This window comes from Gracilinanus agilis, chromosome 2 (genome assembly GCF_016433145.1).
Source record: "Gracilinanus agilis isolate LMUSP501 chromosome 2, AgileGrace, whole genome shotgun sequence".
In the NCBI taxonomy this organism is placed as follows: domain Eukaryota; kingdom Metazoa; phylum Chordata; class Mammalia; order Didelphimorphia; family Didelphidae; genus Gracilinanus; species Gracilinanus agilis.
Window position 1 is genome coordinate 351,010,116 of NC_058131.1, and position 25,549 is coordinate 351,035,664.

Genomic DNA, 25,549 nt, shown 5'->3' on the forward strand with positions numbered 1-25,549 from the left:
AGTCTATCATTCTTCTGATTCTAAAACAGAAAGTAAGGTTTTAAAAAAGATGCAAGTTCTAACTTTATATCTCCTTCCACACCTGGGACACAAGAGGTCATTAATAAATGCTTCCTGAATAACTGAAAAGAGAACAAAAAAAACCTGTAACTTTCCTAAAGTTGTTACCAAATCAACTAATAAACCAACAGGGATTTATTAGTCATATTAATAATGTGACAGGGACTATGCTAGGCATTGGGGCTACAAAGACAAAACTGAAACAATTCTTGCCCTCCAGGAGCTAACATTCTATCAAGAGAGAACATAAAGCCCAAAATAAGTATATATAAAAGGTAAATTTTGGGGAAGGGGTACTAGCTACCTGGGGATCAGCAAAGACTTCATGTAGAAAGTGGAACTTGGACAGTTTTAAAGGAAAGAAAGGCTTCTACAAGATGGGGGCACTTGTAGTGCTGGGGACAGCTGGTGCAAATCAAAGAGACAAAAGATGAACTATCCTTTCAGTGATATGAAGTAGGCCAGTTTGGCTGGAATCAAGGATCGAGTGAAGGAGAGGAAAATACAATAAATCCTGAAAAGTAGTCTGTAGAGATAATAAAGTTCAGTCAGTTAATCTATTATGTGCCAGACACTGTGCTAAGGACTGGGGATACAAAGAAAGGCAAAAAGAACCCCTGCCCTCAAGGAGCTCCCCATCTAACAGATGAATCAAAGCAAACAACTCTGTATAAAGAAGCCACAGGAACGATGATTAAGAGAACTCAAAAAAGGCTTTCTCTAGAAGAGGGGATTTTAGCTGGGGCTTAAAATAAATCAGGGAAGCCAAGAGGTAGGGATAAAGAGGGAGAGAATTCTAGGCATAAGAGACAGTCATTGAAAATCCTGGAGCCAAGAGATGTTTTGATTGAGGAGGAGCAGGGGGACCAGCATCACTGGATCTAAGGGTAGAGAGCAGAGGGGGGAGGGTGTAAGTGTAAGACTAGAAAGGTGTGGGGTGGGGGTGGGAAGAAGGGGTTTTAAATGCCAAAGAACAGATTTTGTATTTTATCCTTGAGGTGACTGTAAGCCACTGGAATTTACTGAGTAGATAGAGATAAAGCAGGAGGGGATGATAAGGTCAGATCTATGCTTCTTTTAAAAAGTCACTTTGGCAGTTGAATGAAGGATAAACTAGCATGGGAAGACACTTGTGGCAGGCAGACCATCCAACAAGCCTATTGCAATAGTCCAGGAATAAGGTGATGAGGATCTGCTCTAGAGCAGTGGCCAGTGTCAGGGGTACATGTTGCAAAAGTGAAATCCATGGGCCATAACTAACAGGTTGGATGTGGGGAGTGAGAGAAAGTAAGGAGTTGAGGACAACACCAATGTTGAGTCTGGAGGAATAGAAGATGTTAATGTTGTCAACAATAACAGGGACGGGACAGCTAAGTAGCACAGTGGGTAGAGCACCAGGCCTGGAGTTTGGCAGACCTGGGTTGAATCTGGTCTCAGACACTTTCTAACTACAAAGGCCTTATTTGTCTAGTCCTTGCTCTTCTATCTTGGAGTTGTTACTAAGATAGAAAATAAGGATTTTTTTAAAAGCCATGACAATAACAGAGGTTGGACAGATGGGGAAGGTTTTGGGGAGAGAGAATATATTCAGTTTTGGGCCTGCTGAGTTTAAAGTGCCTACAGGGCATCCAGTTTAAGATGTATAATAGATAGTTGGAGATTTGAGACTGAAAGGCAGCAGAAAGATAGAGTTGGATCAATAGATATGAGAATTATCAGCATAGAAAAGACAGTTGAATCCATAGGAACTGATGAAATCACCAAGTGAATAGTATAATGGGAGAAGAGAGCCTAGGACTCGGTGGGATATTCATAGTTAGCAGGCATAACCTGGAAGACCCAGCAAAGAAGGCTGAGAAAGTAGGAGAACCAGGAAATACTAGTGTCCTGAAAATGAATAAAAAGAAAATATCAAGGAAAAGAAAGTGATCAACAATGTCAAAGGCTGCAGAGAGGTCAAGAAGGCTGAGGATTGAGAAAAGGTTACTGAATTTGGCAATTAAGAGAAGACTGGTAATTTGGAGAGCAATTTCAGTTGAATGATGACCTCCACAGGGAGGTCTTTAAATTTTATTCTAGAGGCAATGGGGAGGCTCTGGGGTATTTGTTTTTTTCAGCAGGGAGTTGACATGGACATACACTTTAGGCATATCACTCAATATAGAAGCTGTGTGGAGGATAGATTACAGAGGGGAGAAATTTGAGATAGGGTGACCAACTAAGTCTAACTTAGAGGTGATAAGGGTCTAACTAGTATGATATGTGAATGGAGGGAAGTTGATAGATGTAAGAGTTGTGGTGAAGTTTAAACTCCCCAAATGGACAATAATTATATGGGGAAAGGGAAGAGCTAAGGGAGAATGTAGAGTTGACAGTGACTGAGGTTATGAACTTGGGTTACTGGAAAGATAGTGCTACTCTTTTTCTTTTAAACCCTTACCTTCTGTCTTAGATTCATACTATAAATCTGTTCCAAGGCAGAAGGGGGGGTTAAAGTGACTTGCACAGGATCCCCCCTGCTAGGAAGTGTCTGAGGTCAGACTTGAACCTAAGACCTTCCATCTCTAGGCTTGGCTCTCAATCCACTGAGCCACTTAGCTGTCCCCAAGATAATGCTATTTTTGACAGAAACAGGCAAGTTAGGAAGACAGATGGGTTTTGGGAAAAAAAAATAATTAAACAGAAAAATTTTCCCAGTATTTCTGCACTAACACCATATCCAGAATTATAGAATTTTAGAGCCAAAACAGACCTTAGAAATCACCTAGTCCAACTCCTTCATTTTATAAATAATGGTATTTGCATTTCAATTCACCAGAAGCCCAAGTTTTAAGGAGATTCAGAGAAAGAACACTGGACTGAGAGGTAGATGACATGGGGTCTAGTTTTGATCTGCCATTAACTACTGTGTAACCTGAGGAAATTAATTTCAATAATATTTTTATCAAGTGGCTATTAAGTGCAAAGCTGTGTGCTCTATGGTATACAAAACTTCTTAATATACCCTGTCCTCAATTTAAAAATATATAAATTAAAAGGGATGGACTAGTAATTTCTAAAGTTGCATTCACCCCTAACGATCTATGATTTTAAATTATATAATTATGTTCTACTTAATATTTATTAACAAGATCACATCAACCCAGGTATTCATTGGAGGAATGAACAGAAAACCTCCTCCCATATAATGTCTATTTAAGGAGGGTGCCCAGGTCACTCATCTTTTTACTTCCCCATCAGCTACATTCCTTGGAATTCTCTATCATGCCCTCGAGACTCTTTGCATCTCCAGCACTTAGTTCAGTGCCTGGCACATAGTTGGCATTTGATAAATGTTTATTGACAGGCCAACTCCTGATTGTTTTCCTTGCATCTAGCTTCTTATTTCTCTAATCCATAACTCACACAGCTGCCAAACTGATATTTCTAAAGCATAGCTCTGACCATTAAACTCCCTTGCTCAAGAAGTTCCAGAGTTTCCCATTGTTTTTAGGATAAAATACAAATTCCTTGTTTTAACATTTAAAGTTCTTCATAACCTGGATCCAACCTATCTTTTTCTGACTGAATTCATATCAAATGCTGTGCCATCTCTTTTCTTTGTATAGGTTGTGCCCCAGGGATGGAAGGTTCTCTGCTTCTTGGAATATCTCCTTTCTTCCTTTAATAAAAAACAAAACAAAACAAAACAAAAAACCTTATGTCCTGCCTTAGAATTGAAACTAAGTATTGGTTCCAAGGCAGAAGAGTGGTAAGGGCTAGGCAAATGGAGTTAGGTGATCATTTGGCTAGGAAGTGTCTGAGGCCTTTAAATCCAGATTCTTCTGACTCTAGGCCTGGCTTTCTATACACCATGTTTTCTCAGTGTGTCGGTTTTCCCAATATTCTACTTTTAACTTTTTTCAATATTTGCTACTCATTCCAAACTGGCAAATATTGAAAAAAGATAAAACTAGTCAATTATTGCAGAATATGTGGGAAGACAGGCACACTGAGAAAACTGAATTGATTCAATCCTTTTTGGAAAACAATTTGGAATTAGACAAGAAAAATTGCTAAAATATTGTTCATATCTTTTGTTCCAAAGATCCTACCATGAGGCAAATACACCATTTAATAACAGAAAGGATCTATATATACCAAAATAGTAACAGTAGCACTTTTGTGGCAGCAAAATAATAGAAATAAAATAGGTAACTACCAATTAGGGAAAGGCTAAACAAACTGTTATATGAATGCTATGGAATAACAGAAAAAAGTCAACTAAGGTATAACTGCTTTAAAAATGGCTTCTTTAAAAACAGCAAAATTATATATGATGTGTATCAAATTGCTTACCTTCTCAATGGGTAGGAGAGGAAGAGAATTTGGAACTCAAAATAAAAGACAAATGTTAAAAAAAGAAATTAAAAAAAGAAAAACACACTGAAATACATTCCATTTTACTTCTTGGTTACTGAAAATAAGTACATTCAAACTTTTAAGAATTCATCTGTGAGTGAGATATATCTGTATTTGCATCACAAGATTTTAACTTTTCTACTTTTCAGTCTGCCTCAAATTTGGAAACTCATGAATTAAGGTTAATAATGTTTAATTAAATACACTAACTTTCCCCTATTAAGTTTTTTTTCTCTCCAAATTTTGTTAGCTATGAATTGCTAGGTAAGGAGAAGTCTACTATCATGTTTGTTTTCAGAACATTCTTAAGGGACTGAAAACATGGGAGCTTTAGAAATACAACTACAAATAGTTCCTAAATCAGATACACTCACATTTACTTCCCAGCTGCTCAGTCAGTCCTCCCCACACCCTCCACCCCAGCCCAAAGAAAACACCTTGCAGCTTTTCTGTGGGTTAAGAAGCAAAGAAAAAGAAATTACCCTGAAAAACAGCAATCAATTGGGATGGCTGCCTCCAGAAGACTCCAAGGAAGCTGATTTACTTGTGAATTCTGCCCCAAAATAGCCTCCTTACATTAGCTGAATTTATTCCAGTTCATTTAGCTACATTCTCTGAACCCCCATTTTAGTAAGGAAGTATCTTGGGAATGGTCTGAGAACCTGTATTTGAATTCGGATTCTGCTATTTACTATTACCTGGTTCTAAAATTTACCTGTATGACCCTAAGGAAGTCATAAACTTTCTGGGCCTTTGTTTCTTCATCTGTAAAATGGAGGTGAAGAGGGAAGGCAGGGAAGGGTGGCCTGAATTATCTGAAAGGTCCCTTGTAATTGTAAATACTATTTGGGATTAATAAGAATCCTCTTATAAAAACCAGGTTTACAGAGTAATTCTCCATTCACCCATGGGTGTTAAGATTTCTTTCCTTCTAATCCCCAAACTGAAACAGGCTATATCAAGGGAATGAAAACTCCGGTCAGGTCATGGCATCTTCCCTTTCTCCATATAACTAAGTGTTCTGCTTGGTCAGAACGCTACCCAACACGAAGTCAGTTCCTATCAAGATAAGTTTATCACCAAAAATCCCTTCATTCTATTTAATTGGATACACTCAACTCTCTGAGCTTCTTTTCTCCTGCTCCTTTCATTGGAAGCTTGGAGGGTAAAGCACTCAACTATACTAAAAAGCTTCCCTTTAGAGATGGCGGAAGCTGGACTCTCCATCTACAACTCTACAAGATACTCCTGGGCCAAGTTCCCCTGGTGTCCTTTCCCAACTCCTTTCTTGCTTTTTTTGGGTGTTGTCTCCCCTAACTCTACATTTTGGAGGGCAGTGACCATCTTTCATTTTGTTATTTGTATGTCCAGTTTTTAGCACAATACCTGACACAAAATAGGTAATAAATGTTTACAGAATTTAATTGAATTGAGCCCCCCACCCAAAATTTTCAGGTATTGAAAGACTCCTTGTCAAACTGACCTCCAAGTTATTACTACTACTGAGTACAGGTGGCACTTACTGTGTCCCTTATCACAATCAAAACCTACAGCCCTAGGTAGGTAGGTGTCAAAACTTCTGAAAAGGATAGAGGCATTATTACCACTACCCTGCGAAACTATTGCTCTGGTATCTTTTTCAGATTACAGTGGAAAATGACAAAGATATGAAGTATCTATGGACTAAGGTCTCTTCTACCTCATGACCACTCTGGAACATTCTCAGATCAGCACCAACCAATCAGCAAACACTATGTTCCAGGAATCAACCCCTCAAAAATATGATGAAGAAGAGAAAAATGAAGTGGCTGCCCCCACAGAAATATTACCTCAAATTAATGGCCTCCTTCACCACATAACCTTCCCAGTTTCAACCTATCACCCTCCATTTGAATCAATTAGTACATCCTCTGTCCTATAACTAGAGCAGCTAAGTAGCATAGTGGATGGAATTCAAACCCAGCTTCAGACACTTCCTAGCTGTGTGATCCTGGGCAAGTCACTTAACTCCATTTGCCTCAATTTCCTTAGCTGGAGGATGAGCTGGAGAGGAAATGGATAGCCACTCTAGTATCTTTGCCAAGAAAACCCCAAATGTGGGTCACCCAGAGTCAGACATGACTGAAAAGACTAAACAATAACTGTCCTATAGCTAGCAGACTCTCAGGCCTGTCTCCTTTATACCCTGTGATTCAGAGTCCCAACTGGCAAGGCAAAAGCATCTTTTCTCTGCTAGCTCTACCTCTACCTTATCTAACTTACTTCTCTTCCACATTCCTGCTGAGTCCTTCTCTGAAATATCTTTTTAAAATATTCTCTTCTTCCTAGAACTTTCCTTTCAAACTGTCTCCATCAGCTAGTGGAAACCTGGCTTTCTCTGAAAATTATTTGATCCCTGACCACAAACTGCAGGGCTAGCTGCTTGCTCTTTCGTACCAGGGACATATTAGCCCAGAAAGAGTTGTTTGACCCCTTTCTCCCCACTACTGTTTCTTGCTCCTTCTCCTGCTGCCATTTTTTTTCTTTGAGGTTTTCTATCATCAGCCTGTTAGTGTTCCTGTTGCAGTGACCTACTGGCTTTCTTAAGAAGTTTAGGACCTAAATCTTAAGCCTCACCTTCACAAAAATAGCAGCTCTCTGAAACCTCTGCCCTTGATATTTTGAGCTTTCAACATTCACACTGATGTTCCTTAAAACATTCTATTTCAACAACCTCAACAACCAGGTCCTACATTTTGACTCTGCATCAGCCACCCACATGGGTAGCCACACCTTAGATTTCACCATCCTGTAAAATAACTATCACTCACAAGATATTGAAAGAGAATCCTCTGATCATAACTTCTTGTCCTTCCACCTTGCCCTCTGCTTCATTCTTAGTACTATCATAATCCTTAGCAGGACCTCCTGTGTCTTCATTCTTTCTTGTTCCCAGAGTCCACCAGCACCTCTTCTTCCCTCTGAAGTATACCCTACCCCCACACAAGTCAACTAGGCACTATATTCCACTAGAGTATTTTGTCCCCTTTCTCTTCCACCATTCATACTCTGGGAAATCCTCAATCATGGACCCCTCACACTATATATCTATACTCAAGCTATTCCCAAGATTTCTACTAAAGGAATATACCTTATAGCCAAGGTTTTCTCTAAAGGAAATCACAAAAAGATGTATTTTTTAAAATACTGGGTATATTACAAATTCATGTCAGCTAACTTTAACTGGGCTCTGACTGATACACAGAAATCATTTCACTTCTCTTTGAGTGATTATCATGATCCTCACATCCACTTCTAAACATTCTCCAGCTACCAAAGCCACCTCTCCATTAAAAAAAAAAAAAAAAAAAGATCTTTTCTTTTACTTTACTGAAAAATCAAGGTCATTCATTATAAGCTTATCTCTCCTGTTCCACAATTTAAACTCTCTGGAAAGAGGTGTTACCTTCTGGTCAAGATAGTCACTTCATTATCTATAAATTGGCTCTGGTCAGTCTCTCCATCTTCAAAAAAACTTTCACTTCTCTTAAGTTATCCTATGGCTTCAAGGAGCTCTTTCACTTTTAAACCCCAAGAAAGTCTATACTCACAGCCTTTTCTTCCTTTCGATCCAGTCCCTTCTTATAACCTGGTTTCAACCCCATTACTCTACTCAAACTGCTTATCAAAGATATCTTAACAGCGAAATGTGACAACCCCTTTTCAGTCCTCATCTTTTTTGACTTCCCTTCTGCTTTTAGTACTAACAAAGCTTTGGGATATTCTCCTCTTTCTTGGTTCCTCTGGCATTGTTCTCTCTGGTTCTTGAACCTGTCTGATGGTTCTTCCTAAATTTTCTTTGCTGTATTATCATCTACCTCCCATTCCATAGCAGGACTAATTCCTAAGGTTCTGTCCTGGAATCTTTCTCCACTCTTTCCTATCCACTTGCATGGGTTCAATTACCTCTATACAGATAACTCTCAAAGCTATATATATCCTAATCTCTCTCAAGAATGCCAATTTCATATCTTGAACTACCTACTGAACATCTCTACCTGAATGTTCTCTTCACATCTCAAATGACATTTTCAAAACTGAATTCATTCACCATCTTCCCCTTTAAATCCAGCATGCTTCCAGATTTCCCTATTTCTACTAGAACCACCACCACCATCTTTCCTGTCATCCAGGTTGTTACCTTGGAGTCACTCTTTCTTCTCCCTCATTTGATCAGTTGCCAAATCTTGTTTAATGTATTTCCATAGCATTTCTCCCATCTCTGCTCCTCTATTCACTAGACCATTCTCTTGGTTCAGGCGCTCATGTCCCCTCAACTGGGACTTCTATAATGTTGTAATGTCTTACTACCTCTAATCCATCTTTCATACAACTGACCATATAATCTTTCTAAGCTTACAGGTCTGGCTATGTCACTGCTCAAAAGTCTTCAATGGTTTACTTTTGACTACCACAAAATAAAAACTCCTTATCTTAGAACTTCAGACTCTCCATAATCTGGCTTCAACCTATCTTTCTAGCATTACTTCACGTAACTTTCCCCTTCATGTATTCTTTATTCCAGACTAGAACAGCTCTTCCTAAACTAGACATTCTATCTCCTGCCTCCAAGAATTTACACAAGCTGTGCTCTATCTCCAGAATAAATTAAAAGTAATTATTATTATCTCAAGTACTGTGCACTATCTGCTCACCTCAGTCTTTCAGAACTCTTTATTTTCAAGAGTCAGTTTAGGTGCCATCTCCTTCAAAAAGCCTTTTTTTGAGTTCCTAGCTGTGAGAGGGACTTTTCCTTCTCAATCTCATATTATACAGTTGTATGCTGTATTCCCCCATTGGAATGGAAATGAGAGCAGTACTATCTTATTTGTGTCTCTGTACCCCCAGTGCACTGTATAGAGTAGGCACTTAATAAATAGCTGAATAGAACTAAATTGATTAGGAAGAGATGAGGAAGGGGATTCATGAACATATTGTATTTGAGGAGGCATACTAGAAGGGCAACACAATGACACTGGGTATTGAGGGCAGAAAGGGGGAGAAGGCCAAGGAAATTTATTTTGTTAATTTAAAAATTTTGCCTAAAATGGCCTCTGTGTTCAGGAAAAGTGGGGAAAAAATCTTTTTGTTTTCAGATCTCAGTTTACTATTATTGGTAGCAGACTTCAGCTATATTATGGGTTAATCTCTGAAAATAGCTTAGAATCCTAATCAATTTTGAAAAAGAAAATATATAATGTCTCATTTTACCTAACTATATTTATTTACTTCTGCATCATACTAACAATATCCTATTTTTACTTCTACTACAAAAACAACATAAACATATGATCTATTTATGGTGGCCAGAAGACTTAATACAAGCAACCTCTAACATATAACATAGATAGACACACAGACATAAGTATTCTCTTTCTCTCTCTCATTTATATACAAACAACCAGCCGAAAAGGGTCAATTTGTTACAGAAATGCCTTTTCCTCTTTTCCCTTCTGATGCTTGAAACTTCTTGCAAAGAGGCAAATTTATGTTTGATACGAATAAAAACTTCTGAATAATTAGAGCTTTCAAAAAGTGAAATAAGTTGCCAGGGAAAATAATGGAGGGTCCAATTAAAAGTCTTCCAACAATGGCTAGATGGCTATTCATCCTGTGCATGTGTTGTGGGGAGGATATTTGAGTATGAGTTGGACTAGATAGCTCTGAGACCCTTTCCAACTCATTCTGTGATTCTGTGAAAATGAAACCCTCACATTCCTTACAAAATGCTATCTAGACACATCAAATCAACCAAACAAATATACTTCCAGAATTAGCAATTATGGAGTAATTTCCTCTATAAATCATTATTATTATTTTTGAGTATTATGAAACCATTACTAGGCCCTCTAGATCATTTACTTTTTAAGGTAATGAAAATTTAATTTAAAAAACAAACAACATTTTTCAGTATCTTCAAGTAGAGGTTGGGTTAGATGACTACTTTTCAAAATTGTATACTTCATAACCCATACTTTGTAGATTAATTTTCTTTGAAAATGCTCTACTTAGTGATTTATTTATAACATTTGGTTCACAAAATATGATGTTAAACTTTTTTCTAACCATTTATTCCCTCAGTTTCTTCATTTGTAAAACAAGAGATCTGTGCTAGATAGGTTCCTTCTATCCCATAATCTATAATTTTATGATTATTTACTCAGCCCTGATGACTGCCAAACATCAGGATAAGGCCAAAAGGTTTGAATAGCACCAAGTACAATGCAATTACTCAAAATACCTTTTAGGGGTGGGGGTTGGCAGGCATGCATGGCATCACAAGACAAGGCTAAAGAGCTCCTACCAGATAATTCTCTATTTCATCAAACTGAATCTTTAAGAGGGCTGTAGGAGCCAAAAGCAATTCTGAAAATGTTGAATACCACCTACTCCTTAAGCATTTATAAAGAATAGGAGGGTAGAAACTGGTAACATCACAGTCCAATTTAGCAGAGCATTAAGCCCCTTATTTCAGACCTGCTGCGTCTGAAATGTGGTTAAGAGCCCATCCATCATGACAGTTTTTCTCCTCTCCAAAGACCTCCTTTGTCTTCTTGGTTCCGGTCTGCACATAGGCAGCTCTCAGTCCTGGCAGCACTAGCGTTCTTGGAAACCGGCCACCGAACTGAAACCCGGCCCTAACTTTGATTCCTTACAAATATTGCAGATTTAGAGAATCCTAGAACATCGCAGCTCGAAAGGGTAATCTAGAGATCATCCAATCCCACCTCATTTTGAACAGTAATTGCCCCTCGTTGGGTAAAAAACTTGCCCAAGGTCACTCAGCTGGTATAGAGCAGATTTTAGGACTCGAACTCAGGCCCCTCAACTCCAAGTAGAGTTCTTTTCACTCTATCCCATTCATTAAATAAGAGGGCCTAGCTGTCGTTTATCAGCGCTCCAAGGGACTGTGGACAGGTGTCCACTCGGTGAGCGCGAGGGGCTGACGTCTGCTCCTCTGCCAGGGTTCCCTCCCTGTGCACACCAGCAAACCCCAGAGATGAAGCGCCCTAATCAAGGCAATGGTTATTTATTAGGCGCCCACTGCATGCTAAGCACCTGTGCCAGGCGCTGGGGGAAGAGGAAAAGAAGAAGGGGGGGGGGGGGACAGGAAGACCCGGCCTTTGCCCCATTTACCTCCGTGCAGCGGCAGGGGAGCCAAGACCTGGCCCCTGACCTCCACCTTGGGGGAGTCGAGGCCGTAGCGGCCACGGTCGATGCGGAAGGTCCAGGGACCGCCCCGGCCGGGCTCGTGCACGGTCACATTGATGAGCGCCGTGTAGTACTCCTGGCTCGCGATGTCCGCCCCGGCGGCCCGCAGGCACCAGTGCAGCACGGCCAGGAGGACCAGGCCGGGCCTCCGGGCCCCATTCCAACGACCAGACATGCTCCGGGGACTTGGGACGGCCCAGGGACGAAGCCTGGGTTCGGGCTGGGACGTAGGAAGCGCAAGGAGGCCGCGCCGCAGGCAGGCCGGAGCGAATCCGTGCGGCCCGTGGGGCCCAGAAGAGGTTCGGAGCCTCGGTCGGCGGGCCAGACAGGGCCAAGTAAAGCAGGCGGCGATAGCTGACGGGCAGGCGGGTGGCCGCTCCTCAGCGCGGCTGCTGCCGGCCCATTCCCCCGCCCCGTCGGTCAGGGTAGGGAGGGCGAGCTGGGGCGGCCCGCTTCCCCCACAACACCCCGGGCCCGGATCGGCGACAGGTCCATGGAACCCAGGAGGGCGACGAATCGGCGGGACCGCAGTGGCAGCAACTCCTCCCTCCGCGCTCCGCCTCACTCCTGCCCCTGGGCGGCGCGGGGTAGACTCGGGGTAGCCGGGGCCGAGAGCCGGGCTCCAGCCCCAGCCCAGCGGTTCAGCGCTGCGCGGCTCCGCCCCAGGCGGGGAGGCGGGACCAGCCGGGATGGGGCGGGGCGCCGCTGGGGGCGGGGCGGTGGCACCTCCCCCAGGGATCCACGGTCTGGAGGAAAGGGAGGGCAGTGGTGAATGAGGAGCCTTCTCTAAGGCGCGGTCTGCGAGGCCGACCCGACGACTTGATCGCTTCAATGATCAACCTCAAGACTGCTCCGGAGGGGAAGCTTGGAGGGCAGGACCAAGGTGGGAGGCGGGGAAGAGAGGGAAAGGAGGGGTGTTGAGATGAGGTAGAGCCGGGTCGCCATATGGGCGGGAGAGGAGCCTCCCAGCCCCCAAGGGCGGACTTCTGGCGCGCAGGCTCAGAGGTCTAAAACAGCCCTAGCCTAAAACCTCGAGGAATGGTGAGAAAGAAGGGGGCCTTGGGGGGGATCGGAGAAAAGCACCCTAAATAGAGCCAAAGCCCACTGATGTGGGCTGTCTCCAGAGCTGACGGGACGGAGGAGAGGGGATGTGACTTCCTACACAAATGTCATTATAGATTGGAGAGGTTAGTCAATAGCATGGCAGGCAAAGAGGGTGAGCAGCTCACCACACAGAATAGCATAAAGAATATCCGATTTGAAGCCTGAGGAACTGAGTTGAGGGTTTTATTCGGTTGCCTTAACTTTGTCAGGCGGACGATTCTCTGAGGCTCAGTTTACCCATTTGTAAAATGAAGACATTGATATAGAGATGATCTGGGAGCAGAAGGCTTTTCAACTATAAATTCTAAGATTCCCTCAATAATGGCCCCTCACTAGATACCAATTTTAGTTAGAAAAACACTTGTCTCACCCCACTATTCTAGGTCAAATTGGATGGATTCCTTGCCTTGCACCTTGGACATCTTGCCAACCCAACTTGTCCCATTCTATGGCTTTTCCATCATTGGTGACTAGGTTCAGTAAATGTTAGTTGAATTCAGTTGAAACATTTGCTGTTAGTGATAATGTTGATTGGAGTTAGACAAGTCAAAAATGGGGAAGATTTCAATTCTCTAAAGGACTTTGGTGCTTTAATGAATCCCAAAGTTGGTAGAATTCAAAGTAACTCTGCTGTCAAATAAGCTAATACCATTTTAGATTTCCTTAACAGAGTCAGAGTCAGTCAACAAGATTCTATTAAGTGCCTATATGTACCAGGCAATGTGCTAAGGGCTGAAGAGAAAAAAAAAAAAATAATCCCTACCATCAAGCTCCCATTCTAATGCTGGAGACAATATGTAAATAACTAAGCACATTAAAGATACATACAGAGTAGATGGAATGTATTCTGAGGGAAAAAGATACTGACAACTAAAAGTACCTGAAGGTGAGATTTGAACTCTCTTGCTTTTTTTAAACCCTGACCTTCCATCTTAGAATCAATACTGTGTATTGGTTCCCAGGCAGAAGAGCAGAGAGGGCTGGGCAATGGGAGTAAAGTGACTTGCCCAGGGTCACACAGCTAGGAAGTGTCTGAGGCCAGATTGAACCCAGGACTTCCCATCTCTAGACCTGTCTCCTGAGCCAAATCTTTTTTTGTAAAGATATTTTATTTTACCCATTACATATAATAAGAATTTTCCACCCAAGTTTTCTGGAGTTATATGATCCAAATTATCTCCCTTCCCTCCCCCTTCCCAAAGATGTTAAGCAGTTTGATCTCATTGGGTACATATCATGCAAAACATTTCTGTATTGTTCATTTTTATAAATGCATAATGATATAAAACCAAACCACTAAAATAAAAACCCAAATAAACTAAAGTGAAAAATAGTATGCTTTGATCTGCATTCCAACTCCAACAATTCTTTCTCTGGAGGTAGATAGCATTCTTTGTTATAAATCCTTCAGAATTGTCTTGGATTATTACATTGCTGAGAGTGGCTAAGTCTTTCACAGTTGATTATTTGACAATATTGCTGTTACTGTATACAATGTTTTCCTGTTTCTGCTTACTTCACTCTGCATCAGTTCATGTAGGTCTTTCCAGCTCTTTCTGAAATCATCTTGTTCATCATTTCTTCAGGATGATAGTATTCTATCACCATTATATACCACAATTTGTTCAGCCATTCTCCAATTGATGGACATCCTCTTAATTTCCAATTCTTAACCACCACATAAAGGGCTGCTATAAATATTTTAAGCCCTCTCCCCTTTTAAAAAATCTCTTTAGGATATAGTGGTATTACTAGATCAAATAGTATGCATTGTTTTATAGCTTTTTGAGCATAGTTCCAAATTGCCTTCCTGAATGGTTGGATCAGTTCAGAACTCCACCAACAATTCATTATTGTCCCAATTGTGCCACATCCTTCCAACATTTATCACTTTCCTTTATTGTCATATTAGCCAATCTGATAAGTGTGAGGGTGTACTTTGGAGTTTTTCTAATTTGCATTTCTCTAATCAAGAGTGATTTGGAACATCTTTCATCTGATTAGTGATAACTTTAATTTCTTTACCTGAAAACTGCTTGTTTCATATCTTTTAGCCATTTATCAGTTGGGGAGTGGCTTGTATTCTTAGAAAGTTGAGTTAGTTCTCTATATGTTTGGGAAATGAGACCTTAATAGAAAAATTTGTTATAATCTTCCCCCCTTCCCTAAATTCCCCTCCACCCCTTTTGTTGTTTCCCTTCTTATTCCTGAGTTGAATCTTGAAGGAAGTCAGAGAAGCTAGATAAGGTAATGTAAGACGGGAGAACCTTTCCACCAGAACAGGCAGTGCAAAGGTATGCAAAGAATTGGGAGATGGAGTATTCTGTTCATAGAACTGCAAATCCATAGCAGCTGGATCATGGCAAATATGGAGGGGAGTGAAGCATAAGAATATTGGAAAGTTTGGAAAGGCCTAGGTTAGGAAGGGCTTTAAATACCCCAGGAGTTTATATTTAAGCATGGAAGCAATAAGGAACCACTGACGCTCATTGAAGGGTGGTGGTGCTAACATAGAAGAGAGGTAATTATTCTGCTGTCCTCAGCTCTCATGAAATTTTCTCTTCAAAACTGTGTTCAATTTTGGGTACCATGTTTTAAGAGAAGTCTTGACAAACTGCAGCCTCAGATAGAGGTCAGGAACCAGGAAATAACTGTCCTGACTATTGCTATAGAATATCCATATGCTGATGATTTAACAATCAGCTCTGGAAAAATCCATCATAACACTTGGAAAGGCAATGGTATTGGAGAGAGGGACAACCTTGAAGTGTGGAAGACCTAACTTCAAATCCTATCTCTGACACATATTAGCTTTGTGACCATGAGCACCTCTTAGGGTTCCAGGTAGCCCTCTCTAAGTTACAGATAGTCTTCTGAACTTTATTGGTGGAGAAAGTTTCCACACTTCTCAATGTAGAGAATTTTATGCCTTCTTGTTTATATCATCAGCTTGGAGCATAGTGCTTTGCACAGAGTAAGCATGTAATAAGTGCTTTTTCATTCCAAGTTTCTTGCTATTAATATCCTTTAAGGAGAGACTGACTAGATGGGCAATTGTTGGGAATATGGTAAATATTGGGATATTAGCTGGAATAGATAATTGCTGAGGTTCCAGTTATTGAACATATTGAAGAGTCTAGAAACTTGACATGAAAAAAGAGATGAAAAAACTGGGAAGTTTTAACTTGAAAAGTTAAGACAATTGGAATTTTACAGATGTCTTCAAATATTTGAAACTATGTCAGGTAGAAGAGAGAATAGATTATTTTGTATGATTCTGGGGCAATACTGGAAAAAAGAAACAAACATAAAGGAATCTGTGTAAAGTACTCTAATTGCCATTGGTTCGCCATCACTTAGCTAGTGCGTCCAGAGGATGGCAATTAGTATGACGAAACACCTTGAGTTCTTTGAGAAGAGGGGTTCTGTAGCTTGAAGATGAGAAAACTTAGGTGGGACAAGATAAGATGTTTTTAAGTATTTGAAGGCTTATCATGTGGACAACATGTCACATATAATAGACTTGTTCTGCTTGGCTGTAAAAGGCAGAGCCAGGAGCAATGAGTGGAAGTTATAGGCTGGAAAATTTAGACTTGTTAGGAAAACTTTCTAATAATCTTTTTGGAGAAGGTTGGGGTCCAGTCTGTGATCTCATCAGTCGGAGAAAGCTTTTAGTGTGGAAATTCCAATCCTTATTGAAGCTAGGCAACTAACTTATTGGTAACTTAGAGTCTTGTAAGTTGCCTAGGGCACTGAAATATTAAATAATAGTGCCCATGGTTATACAGTTTGTATATTTTAGATATGACTAGAATCTCTGCCTTCCTGACTCCCTAGTTGGCTCTTTGTCCACTATACTGAGCTTCTAACAATCAGAACTATTCCAAAGTGAAGATAGGATGCTTCCAGAGATAGTATTTTCTCTCACTGACAGAAGTTGGATGAACAGCTGTTGGGGATGCTGAAGACAGAGTTATTGTTCAAGGACAGACCAAAATAGATGGCCCCTGAGATCACTTCCATTGTTGTGATTTTGAGAAATTACAAAAAGACAGGGTTAATCTAGGGCTTCTTCATTCTTATATAGGTGTTTAATTTGCATAGAGTACATTGGTGAAGAATAACTTCCTTTTCCTAGAAGGGGCAAAAGGATAGTTTAACTCAGGGAGCATTTATTAGGTGCCTACTTGAAAGATGAAGAATAAAATTCTACTTTTAGGAATTTAGGATCTATAGAGGGGATATATATATAGAAATAATTACAATAATGCAAAGTGATATGACTATAGAATAATACAAGGGGATATGTCTACACAAAAAATTATAATAATATAAGGTAAAGTGTGAAAAGACAAGAGACAGTCAAAGTGCTTCAGGAAAATTTCAACTAGAGTCAGGAGCTGCTTCACTAAGGAGGAAAATCAGGCTGAGGTTAGATATAGATTATACTGAGTATAGTCAGAGAGCTTGTCCTCTTTGATTAGTTTTGACTCTTTGAGGAATACATAAATAGCCATCTTCTCTGGGTCCAAGAATGTTAATGAGGTCACATCCAATTGACAGTCAAGGTTCTAAAAAGTCAACAACTGAACTGGCAAATAAGAATAACTTAGGATCTAATTTTGATCTTAGAGGTGGAGTAGAAAACCAGGAAACAGAGTATTGAAATGCCAAAGCTCACACAGGCAATTAGTGAATGGCAGAACTAGGTTCCAAATCCATTTCTACTGACTCCTAGATCAGCTTTTCCCATCTCACCATAGTCCTGTCTCTATGCCATCTTCTTAGGCAATTTCAATTGACAGAACGAGCACTGGCTAGATCTAGGAAGCTCTTAAACTTCTTTCTGATGTGCTACATGTGTAAGTTAGTTGCTGGCCATATATTGAGGGGACTTTGAATTAGGACCCACTATCTAAGAGCATAGGTGGCCTCCAGAGCCCATCTGCTAGCTGACTGTCATTGAGGGAATGAGATCACTCAATTTGTCTATAGTATGTACTAAGTTGTAAGTGATCTGGACAGTCCTCAAAAAGAGGTATGAGGAGCCACATGAAATATTTTTAAAAGTTTTTTGAGTATTTGCTTTTAAAAGTTATCTGGTGACATGAACTGAGTGCTTATAAGTATAAGATGTCAGGCATTCTAATAAGGTGTGTTTCTTGGGTTTTTGGGTGGGGCCAAGGTAAATTAGATAGTTGGCAGAGGTATAAGGGAGGCTAATCAGGTGAGTTCCCTAATTAACTGATTGAACTTCCAGGAGTATGAGCCTTTGCTTAGGATTTCTGAAAGCATCCCTCCTTTTAGATTATGGACATGCCTATTGGGATATTTATTAAGAGGACAAAGACAATTCCTGTTTAGGTATAGAAGACTGAGGTTGCCTCAAGTTGGAATGGCTGGTTTGAAGCCACCCCTTGGCTCCTTTTGGAGGCCAGCTACTAGAGTTCCCTCACAATGATTTATTTGTTTGGCCAGGGCTCTGAGGAGGACTGACAGAAGGATTATTTTTGCTGTGGGGGCCTATTAAACAGACAAACTTCTATCATTCGTTTTTTGTTCTTTACCTCTTCAGGGTGAGTCTTGGTTTTAGTTTAGGAGAAACCTGTGCATGCAAATACCTTCCCACTACCAAGAGCTGTTAATGGACGGAAAATAGACTTTCCTAGGACAAAAGATGGCAGCAATCAGTATAATGAAGAGAATGCAGATACACATTACCAGAGGCAGACCTATACTTGCTTATATGGCCCAAAAGAAGAGTTTATGTGTCATGTGTAAAGGATAAAGATCTTGGTTTTCTAATCGTTATGATGCCAGACTCTAGCTTTCTAGTCAGAGAAGGTAGTTTTTTTTGGGCAGCACCAGTCTTTGCCTCAAGGTGAACTCTGAATTACAGAGTTTCTGAATAGCATGTGTGTTAGAAAGAGAAGTTAGAAGAAAGTTGTCCATCCATCTGTAGGATCAATAAAAGACTAAAGTCACATCATGGAGAAGCCAGAGATCAAGTAAGGTAGAGGAGAAGAGGTTTGCCTGTCCAGCAGCCCTAAAATGTTTTTGTTTTCTGGTGGAATTTGAATCACACAGCAGTAACATTTTGAGTGTGGGAGACACTGGGTTAAGACCCTGTGATAGAGAGGGATTTCATTAGAATGTCAGGATATAACTCTGCTAACAACTGCATTTTAAATTCCCTTCTTAGAGGAATTTATGAACTACTTTGAGATCTTTACATGCTATCTATATTTGTTTCCTTTGTGCCTTTTACATTTTATGTGGAATAAAATAAAAGTTGACTTCTTTCTGATATGAACTTGTTATCAAGTGCATATGTAAGTGTCATAGAACTCTATTACCCACATTGCTGTCTATAATAAGCTATATTATTTGGAGACTTCTATGAATAAATTCTGGGTGGGGATATAATGAATGAGAAGAAAGACTGATCTTTTAGGGCTCTCCCCTAAAACCACAACAGGTCTGTGTGATTTCAGAGCTGTGGAGAGGAAGGGAAGATATTAGGTTGGAAGTTCTATAAGGAAGAATTACTTTCTTTTCTTTTCTTTATTGAAATTTTATTTGTTATAATATTTTTCCATGGTTACATGATTCATGATTTTTCCCATCCATCTTCTCCCCCCCTCCCCAGAGCTGACAAGCAATTCCACTGGGTTATACATGTATCATTTTTCAAAACTTATTTCCATATTCATATTTGCAGCAGAGTGATCTTTTAATGTCAAAAACCCCAATCATATCCCCATTGAACCATGTGATTAATCATATGTTTTCTGCATTTCTACTCCCACAGTTCTTTCTCTGGATGAGGATAGCATTCTTTCTCATAAGTTCCTCAGGACTATCCTGGATCATTGCATTGCTACTAGTAGAAAAGTCTTTTACATTTGGTTGTGCCACAATGCTTCAGGTTCTGTGTACAATGTTCTCCTGGCTCTGCTTCTTTCGCTCTGCATCAATTCCTGGAGGTCTTTCCAGTTCACATGGAATTCTTCCAGTTCATAATTCCTTTCCACACAATAGTATTCCATCACTAATAGATATCACAGTTTGTTCAGCCATTCCCAATCGATGGACATTCTCTCATTTTCCAGTGTTTTGCCACCACAAAGAATGAGGCTATAAATATTTTTGTACAAGTATTTTTCCTTATTATCTCTGGAATACAAACCCAGCAGTGGTATGCCTGGATGAAAGGGCAGGCATTCTTTTAAAGTCCTTTGGGCATAATTCCAAATTGCCTTCCAGAATGGTTGGATTAATTCATAACTCTACCAGCATGTATTAGTGTCCCAATTTTGCCACATCCCCTCCAACATTTATCACTTTCTTTTGCTGCCATATTGGCCAGTCTGCTAGGTCTAAGGTGGTACCTCAGAGTTGATTTGATTTGAAGTTCTCTGATCAGGAGAGATTTAAAACACTTTTCCATGTGATTATTGATAGTTTTGATTTCTTCATCTGAGAACTGCCTATGCATATCCCTTGACTATTTGTTATTTGGGGAATGACTTGATTTTTTGTAAATAGGAAGAATTATTTTCTAATAATTAGAATTATCTAAAAATGGAATGGGTTGCCTTTTAAGGTATTGAACCCAAGATTGCTAGAAGTTCTCAGGGAGTAGATGATGTTACAGAAAGGATACCTGCATTAGATGAAAGATCAGACTAGATTAAATATCTTCCAACTCCATAGTCCTTTGATTCTACGAAGAGAGAGTTTCAGAAGGAAAAACTAAAAGGGTAATGTGAAGCAGATAACTGAAACAATCATCAAGACATACACATTTCAACAGAATTCTGATCTATATACTGTGTTAATTGTTAGATAGGAATTATGGAACTGAAAGCTAAGGTATACTCCAAAACAGAAGTACTAATAGTTCCAGTGGAATTTCCCAAAGCAGATGGGATCCCCAAAGCCTTCAAAATGGTCTTTTGGCACCTTTTATCTCACTGAAAGGATTACTTCACCCAGCAATCTCTGGAGAGAAAGCTGTGAGTGATCCTCTATCAGCTGCACAATGAAATAGAGTGAGAGTCCTAGGAGAAGTGAAAAAAACCCAACCAACTTATATAATTGAAATTACAAGAAAAACTTAAGGAGAAAAGAATATAATTACCTGAACTGGAGCCTGGCCAGAATACATGTCTTGTCTGTTTCATTTAGGAATAGTGTACATGTCCTAAGAAACTAGGTCCTTTCTTCAAAGGAACCAAAAATAAAAAAGGATTATTTTTCAAATTGTTAAAATTTTTAAAATATGAATTGAAGTACTAATTTTCTTAAAACAAAACAGAATAGAGGACAGCTGGATGGCTCAGTGGATTGAGGGCCAGGACTAGAGATGAGAGGTCCTATGTTCAAATCTGGCCTCAGACACTTCCTAGCTTTGTGATCCTGGGCAAGTCACTTAATCCCTATTGCCTAGCCCTTACCACTCTTCTACCTTTGAACCAATACACAGTATTGCTTCTATGATGGAAGGTAAGGGTTTTAAAAACAACAAAACCAAAACAGAATAAATGCTAATGATTCAATCCATAACCCCAAGTAGAGCTGCAGTGGTAAATATGTTGCTATGTAAATACTACTGGAGAGAATACTATGTATGCTCTCTGATGATTTAACAACTAGCACTGGGGAAATGCCATCCTAACAGTTGTTAATATCTGGTATGACAACAGCTTGAACACATGGGTTGATGCGGACATGGTTGGGGATGTGGACCTGAAACTACCACACCAATGCAACTATCAATAATATGGAAATAAGTCTTGATTGATGACACATGTTAAAACCAGTGGAAATGCACATTGGATATGGGGGGAGGGGTGAAGGGGAAAGTAAAAACAAGAATCATGTAACCATGGAAAATTTTTCTAAAAAAATTAAATATTAAAAAAAATCTGATATGCTAATTTCTGGGGGAGCCTCCAATATCTCACACCTTTCTATGGCCTCCACCTCTTTCTATGGCCACCACCCATGCCCAGGCCATTATCACAGAATCTTAAAGTTGGAAGAGTCTTCAGTGGCTCTTAAGTACAACTATACTCAAAATGAATCTTTGCAACGGTAGCCATCCAACTTCTGCTCAAAGATCATAGGAAGTATCATTTCTCTTCATAATATTAAGACTAATTTTTGAAACTTCTATCCATTGTGTTGTCACTTTCCCTCTGGGCCAAACAGAACAACTTTAATCTTTTATTTATAAAGGATTTATAATTTTATTATTACATATTAGTATAATGCATTATGTAGTATGTATAATATGATATATTATTATAAAGGATTTATAATATTTGTAATTTAACACACGATAGCCCTTTACATACTTGAATAAAGTTATTTTTTCCCTTTTTTCCCCTCTTTAATCTTCCCTTTCCTATATCAAACATTTTCTTTCTCTTTTTAATTTTTTATTTCCACATTGGTCGTGTTATGAGAAAATATTCATACAAACCAAAATCCCCAAATAACACACACACACACATACACACACAAAGTGAAAAATAATATGCTTCTCTCTGCATTTGAACCCCATTAGTTCTTTCTCTGGGGGTGGATAGCAGTTTTCATCATAAGTCTTTCAGAATTGTCTTGGATCATTATATTGCTGAATGACCAAGTCTTTCATAGTTGATCATCGTATATTATTGCTGTTTCTGTATGCAATATCCTACTGGTTCTGCTCCTTTCATTTTGCATTAGTTCACGTAGGTGTTTCCAGGTTTTTCTGAAATCTTCCTCATAATTTCTTATAGCACAATAGTATTCCACCTGTTGGTACTCTAGGGATATTTATAGACCAGATCTAACGGTTTTTGCCGTGAGACCAGGGCATACTTAGTTAATGGAGTTTGGCTGGGGGCAAATGGAAAACCTATGTTGCCCAGATCCCTGTAGTTCACCTTCTGCAATGCATTACCCTAAAAAGGGCATTATGGAAGTCTGTGCTTGGCAGATTCTATAACTAGGTATTGGAATACAAGGGGCATATATGAAGTTGCAATGAGAGTTTCTCAGAGGTGCAGAATTTGTATGCAATTTAACCAGACTGTTACCAAAGTCCACAGTCTGGGAGGCAAACCACTAGCCTATACACCATTTGAATGCCTACAAATTGATTACGTCATCATGCCAAGGTGTCAGGGCTACAGATATGCATTAGTGATAGTGCATTACACACCAAACCATTTGCCACAGTTTGTTCACCCATTCCTCAATTGATGAGCTTTCCCTTAATCCCCATTTTCTTTGCCACCACGAAAAGAGCTGCTATATTTTTGTACATATAAGTCCCTTTCCTTTTATTGATCTCTTTGGGATACAGAGTAGTGGTATTACTAGATCACAGTTTTATAACCCTTTGGGCACAATAGTCCAAACATTTTCAGTTTCTACAACCCGCTTTTAATTTACATGGAAACAACATCCTTCATTTTCCTGTTTGCCCTCTTCTGGATGCTTTTCTAAAGCTTGTCACTGTTTTTCCTAATCTTTAACATAGAGAACTGAACAGAGTGAGTTTGTCCCATGTAGGTTTTTTTTTTTAACCCTTAACTTCTGTGTATTGGCTCCTAGGTGGAAGAGTGGTAAGGGTGGGCAATGGAGGTCAAGTGACTTGCCCAGGGTCACACAGCTGGGAAGTGTCTGGGGCCTGATTTGAACCTAGGACCTCCCGTCTCTAGGCCTGACTCTCAATCCACTGAGCTACCCAGCTCACCCCAGGTAGGTTCTGATGGACATCCTTATTTCTGGAAGAACTCCTTTCTTAAAATTAATTATTATTATTATTATTATTATTATTATTATTATTATTATTCCTATTGACTCCCAGAGGAGCATAGGGCCGCAACCATCTCACACCAATGGACTCTGTTCTGGGCAACTTCCCCCAACTGGGCCCATGTCACTCCAACGGTCCCTGTCTCGTTCTCGGCAGATCTCCGCCAGGTCTGCCATCTGATGTCCAACATGTGACGCAGGCACCCGTCAACAAAGACCTGGAGTTTGTTGGCTTTTGCCAGCACGCGTCATGGACTCTGTTGGAGAGCAATCTTCCAGACTAGGTGATCGTTGGTTTTGTTGGTTTAATGAGGTTGCAGTTTCTTTAGCAAGTAAGATTTTTACGGGGTGAGGTTGCTAGCCTCGCGCCCAACCCTCCTCCTTTTTCAGCCGGGCTTGGGACCGTCCTTGGCCGAGTTTAAAATTAATTAATTAAGGATATTTTTCTGTGGTTACATGATTCATGTTCTTTGCCGTTCCTCTTCCCTCCCACCTCTCAGAACTGACGAGCAGTTCTACAAGTATCATTGTTCAAAACCTATTTCCATATTATAAATATTTACAATAGAGTGATCATTTCAAATAAAAATCCTCAATCATATACCCATCGAACCACATGATCAATCATATGCTTTTCTTCTGTATTTCTGCTCCCACAATTCTTTCTCTGGATGTGGATAGTGTTCTTTCTCATAAATTCCTCTGGGTTGTCCTGGATCATTGCATTGCTACTGGTAGAGAAGTCCAGCACATTTGATTGTGTCACAGTATATCGGTCTCTGTGTACAATGTTCTCCTGAAGAACTCCTTCTAAATGCATCCCAAGTTCACATTCATTATTTGGGCTGCCATATCACACTATTGACTCCTATTGAACCTCCAGTCTATTAAGATTCCAGATCTTTTTCAGACAAATTCCTGTCTAACCTTGTCTTCTTTATCTTGTACTTGTGTAGCTGATTTTTTAAAAACAGAATATAAGATTCTATATTTATTCCTACTGAATGTTATTGTCCTAGATCCAGCCCTATGCAACCCATCAGGATCTTTTGGGGTCTTGACCCTACTCTCCAGTGTATTCACTATCTCTAATAGATTTGTATCATTTGAAAACTCGATAAGCATGCTGTTTTCTTTTTAAATCATTGATAAAAATGTTAATCATCACAAAGCCAAGCACAAATTCCTGGTGCATTCTACTGGAGGCCTGCCAAGTTGACATTGAACTATTAATCACTACTCTGAGTCTGGCCATTCAACAAATTCTAAATTCATCTAATTGTATTATTGTCTAGTCCACATTACTTCATCTTTTCCACAAAATAATATGGAATAATTTATCAAATACTTTACTAAAATCTAGGTAAACAATATCTATAGTACTTATTTTATCCATCAGTTGTATAAGTATCTATAAAAAAAAAAGGTTGGGGGCAGCTAGGTGGCTCAATGGATTGAGAGCCAGACCTAGTGATGGGAGGTCCTGGGTTCAAATCTTGTCTCAGATACTTCCTAGCTATGTGACCCTAGGCAAGTCAGTTAGCCCCACTGCCTAACCCTTACTGCTTTTCTGCCTAAAATGGAAGGTAAGGGCAAAAAAAAAGGAAAAGAAATAAGGTTGTCTGAACATTGCCTGTTCTTGATAAAGTCATTACTTTTTCTGATCAATACTTCCTTTTTAGATTTGATAGCCATCTCTTTATTGATCCATTATAGAAATTTCTCAGGATTTGAACTTACTAGTACAGTGATCACTCACCTATCAGGGGAGTTAGGTTCCAGAGACCCCCGAGATAAGTGAAAATCCCTGAAGTAGTGGGAGAGCAAACAGACGGATGCTACAGTCACTGAGCCAATCGGCACCCAGAACACAGAACTCAACACTGGTGAGGGGCATCCATGGGTCCCCAGCTGTGAG

General features: G+C 39.9%; 2 protein-coding genes across 4 annotated transcripts in view; both read right to left on the minus strand.

Annotated features, from left to right (window-relative positions):
• RNF130 (ring finger protein 130) overlaps positions 1-12,323 on the minus strand; it is a 107,692-nt gene extending 95,369 nt beyond the window's left edge. For all 3 annotated transcript variants that reach the window (XM_044664404.1, XM_044664403.1, XM_044664402.1), the window contains exon 1: positions 11,638-12,323. In XM_044664404.1, coding sequence (XP_044520339.1) covers positions 11,638-11,887 — 250 coding nt within the window. In that variant the 5' untranslated portion in view covers positions 11,888-12,323. The remainder of the gene's footprint in view (positions 1-11,637) is intronic.
• Positions 12,324-12,900: 577 nt separating this feature from the next.
• The window catches only part of FLT4 (fms related receptor tyrosine kinase 4), a 185,164-nt gene continuing 172,515 nt past the window's right edge, over positions 12,901-25,549 (minus strand). Inside the window, exon 21 of the mRNA XM_044659813.1 lies at positions 12,901-12,977. Coding sequence (XP_044515748.1) covers positions 12,901-12,977 — 77 coding nt within the window. The remainder of the gene's footprint in view (positions 12,978-25,549) is intronic.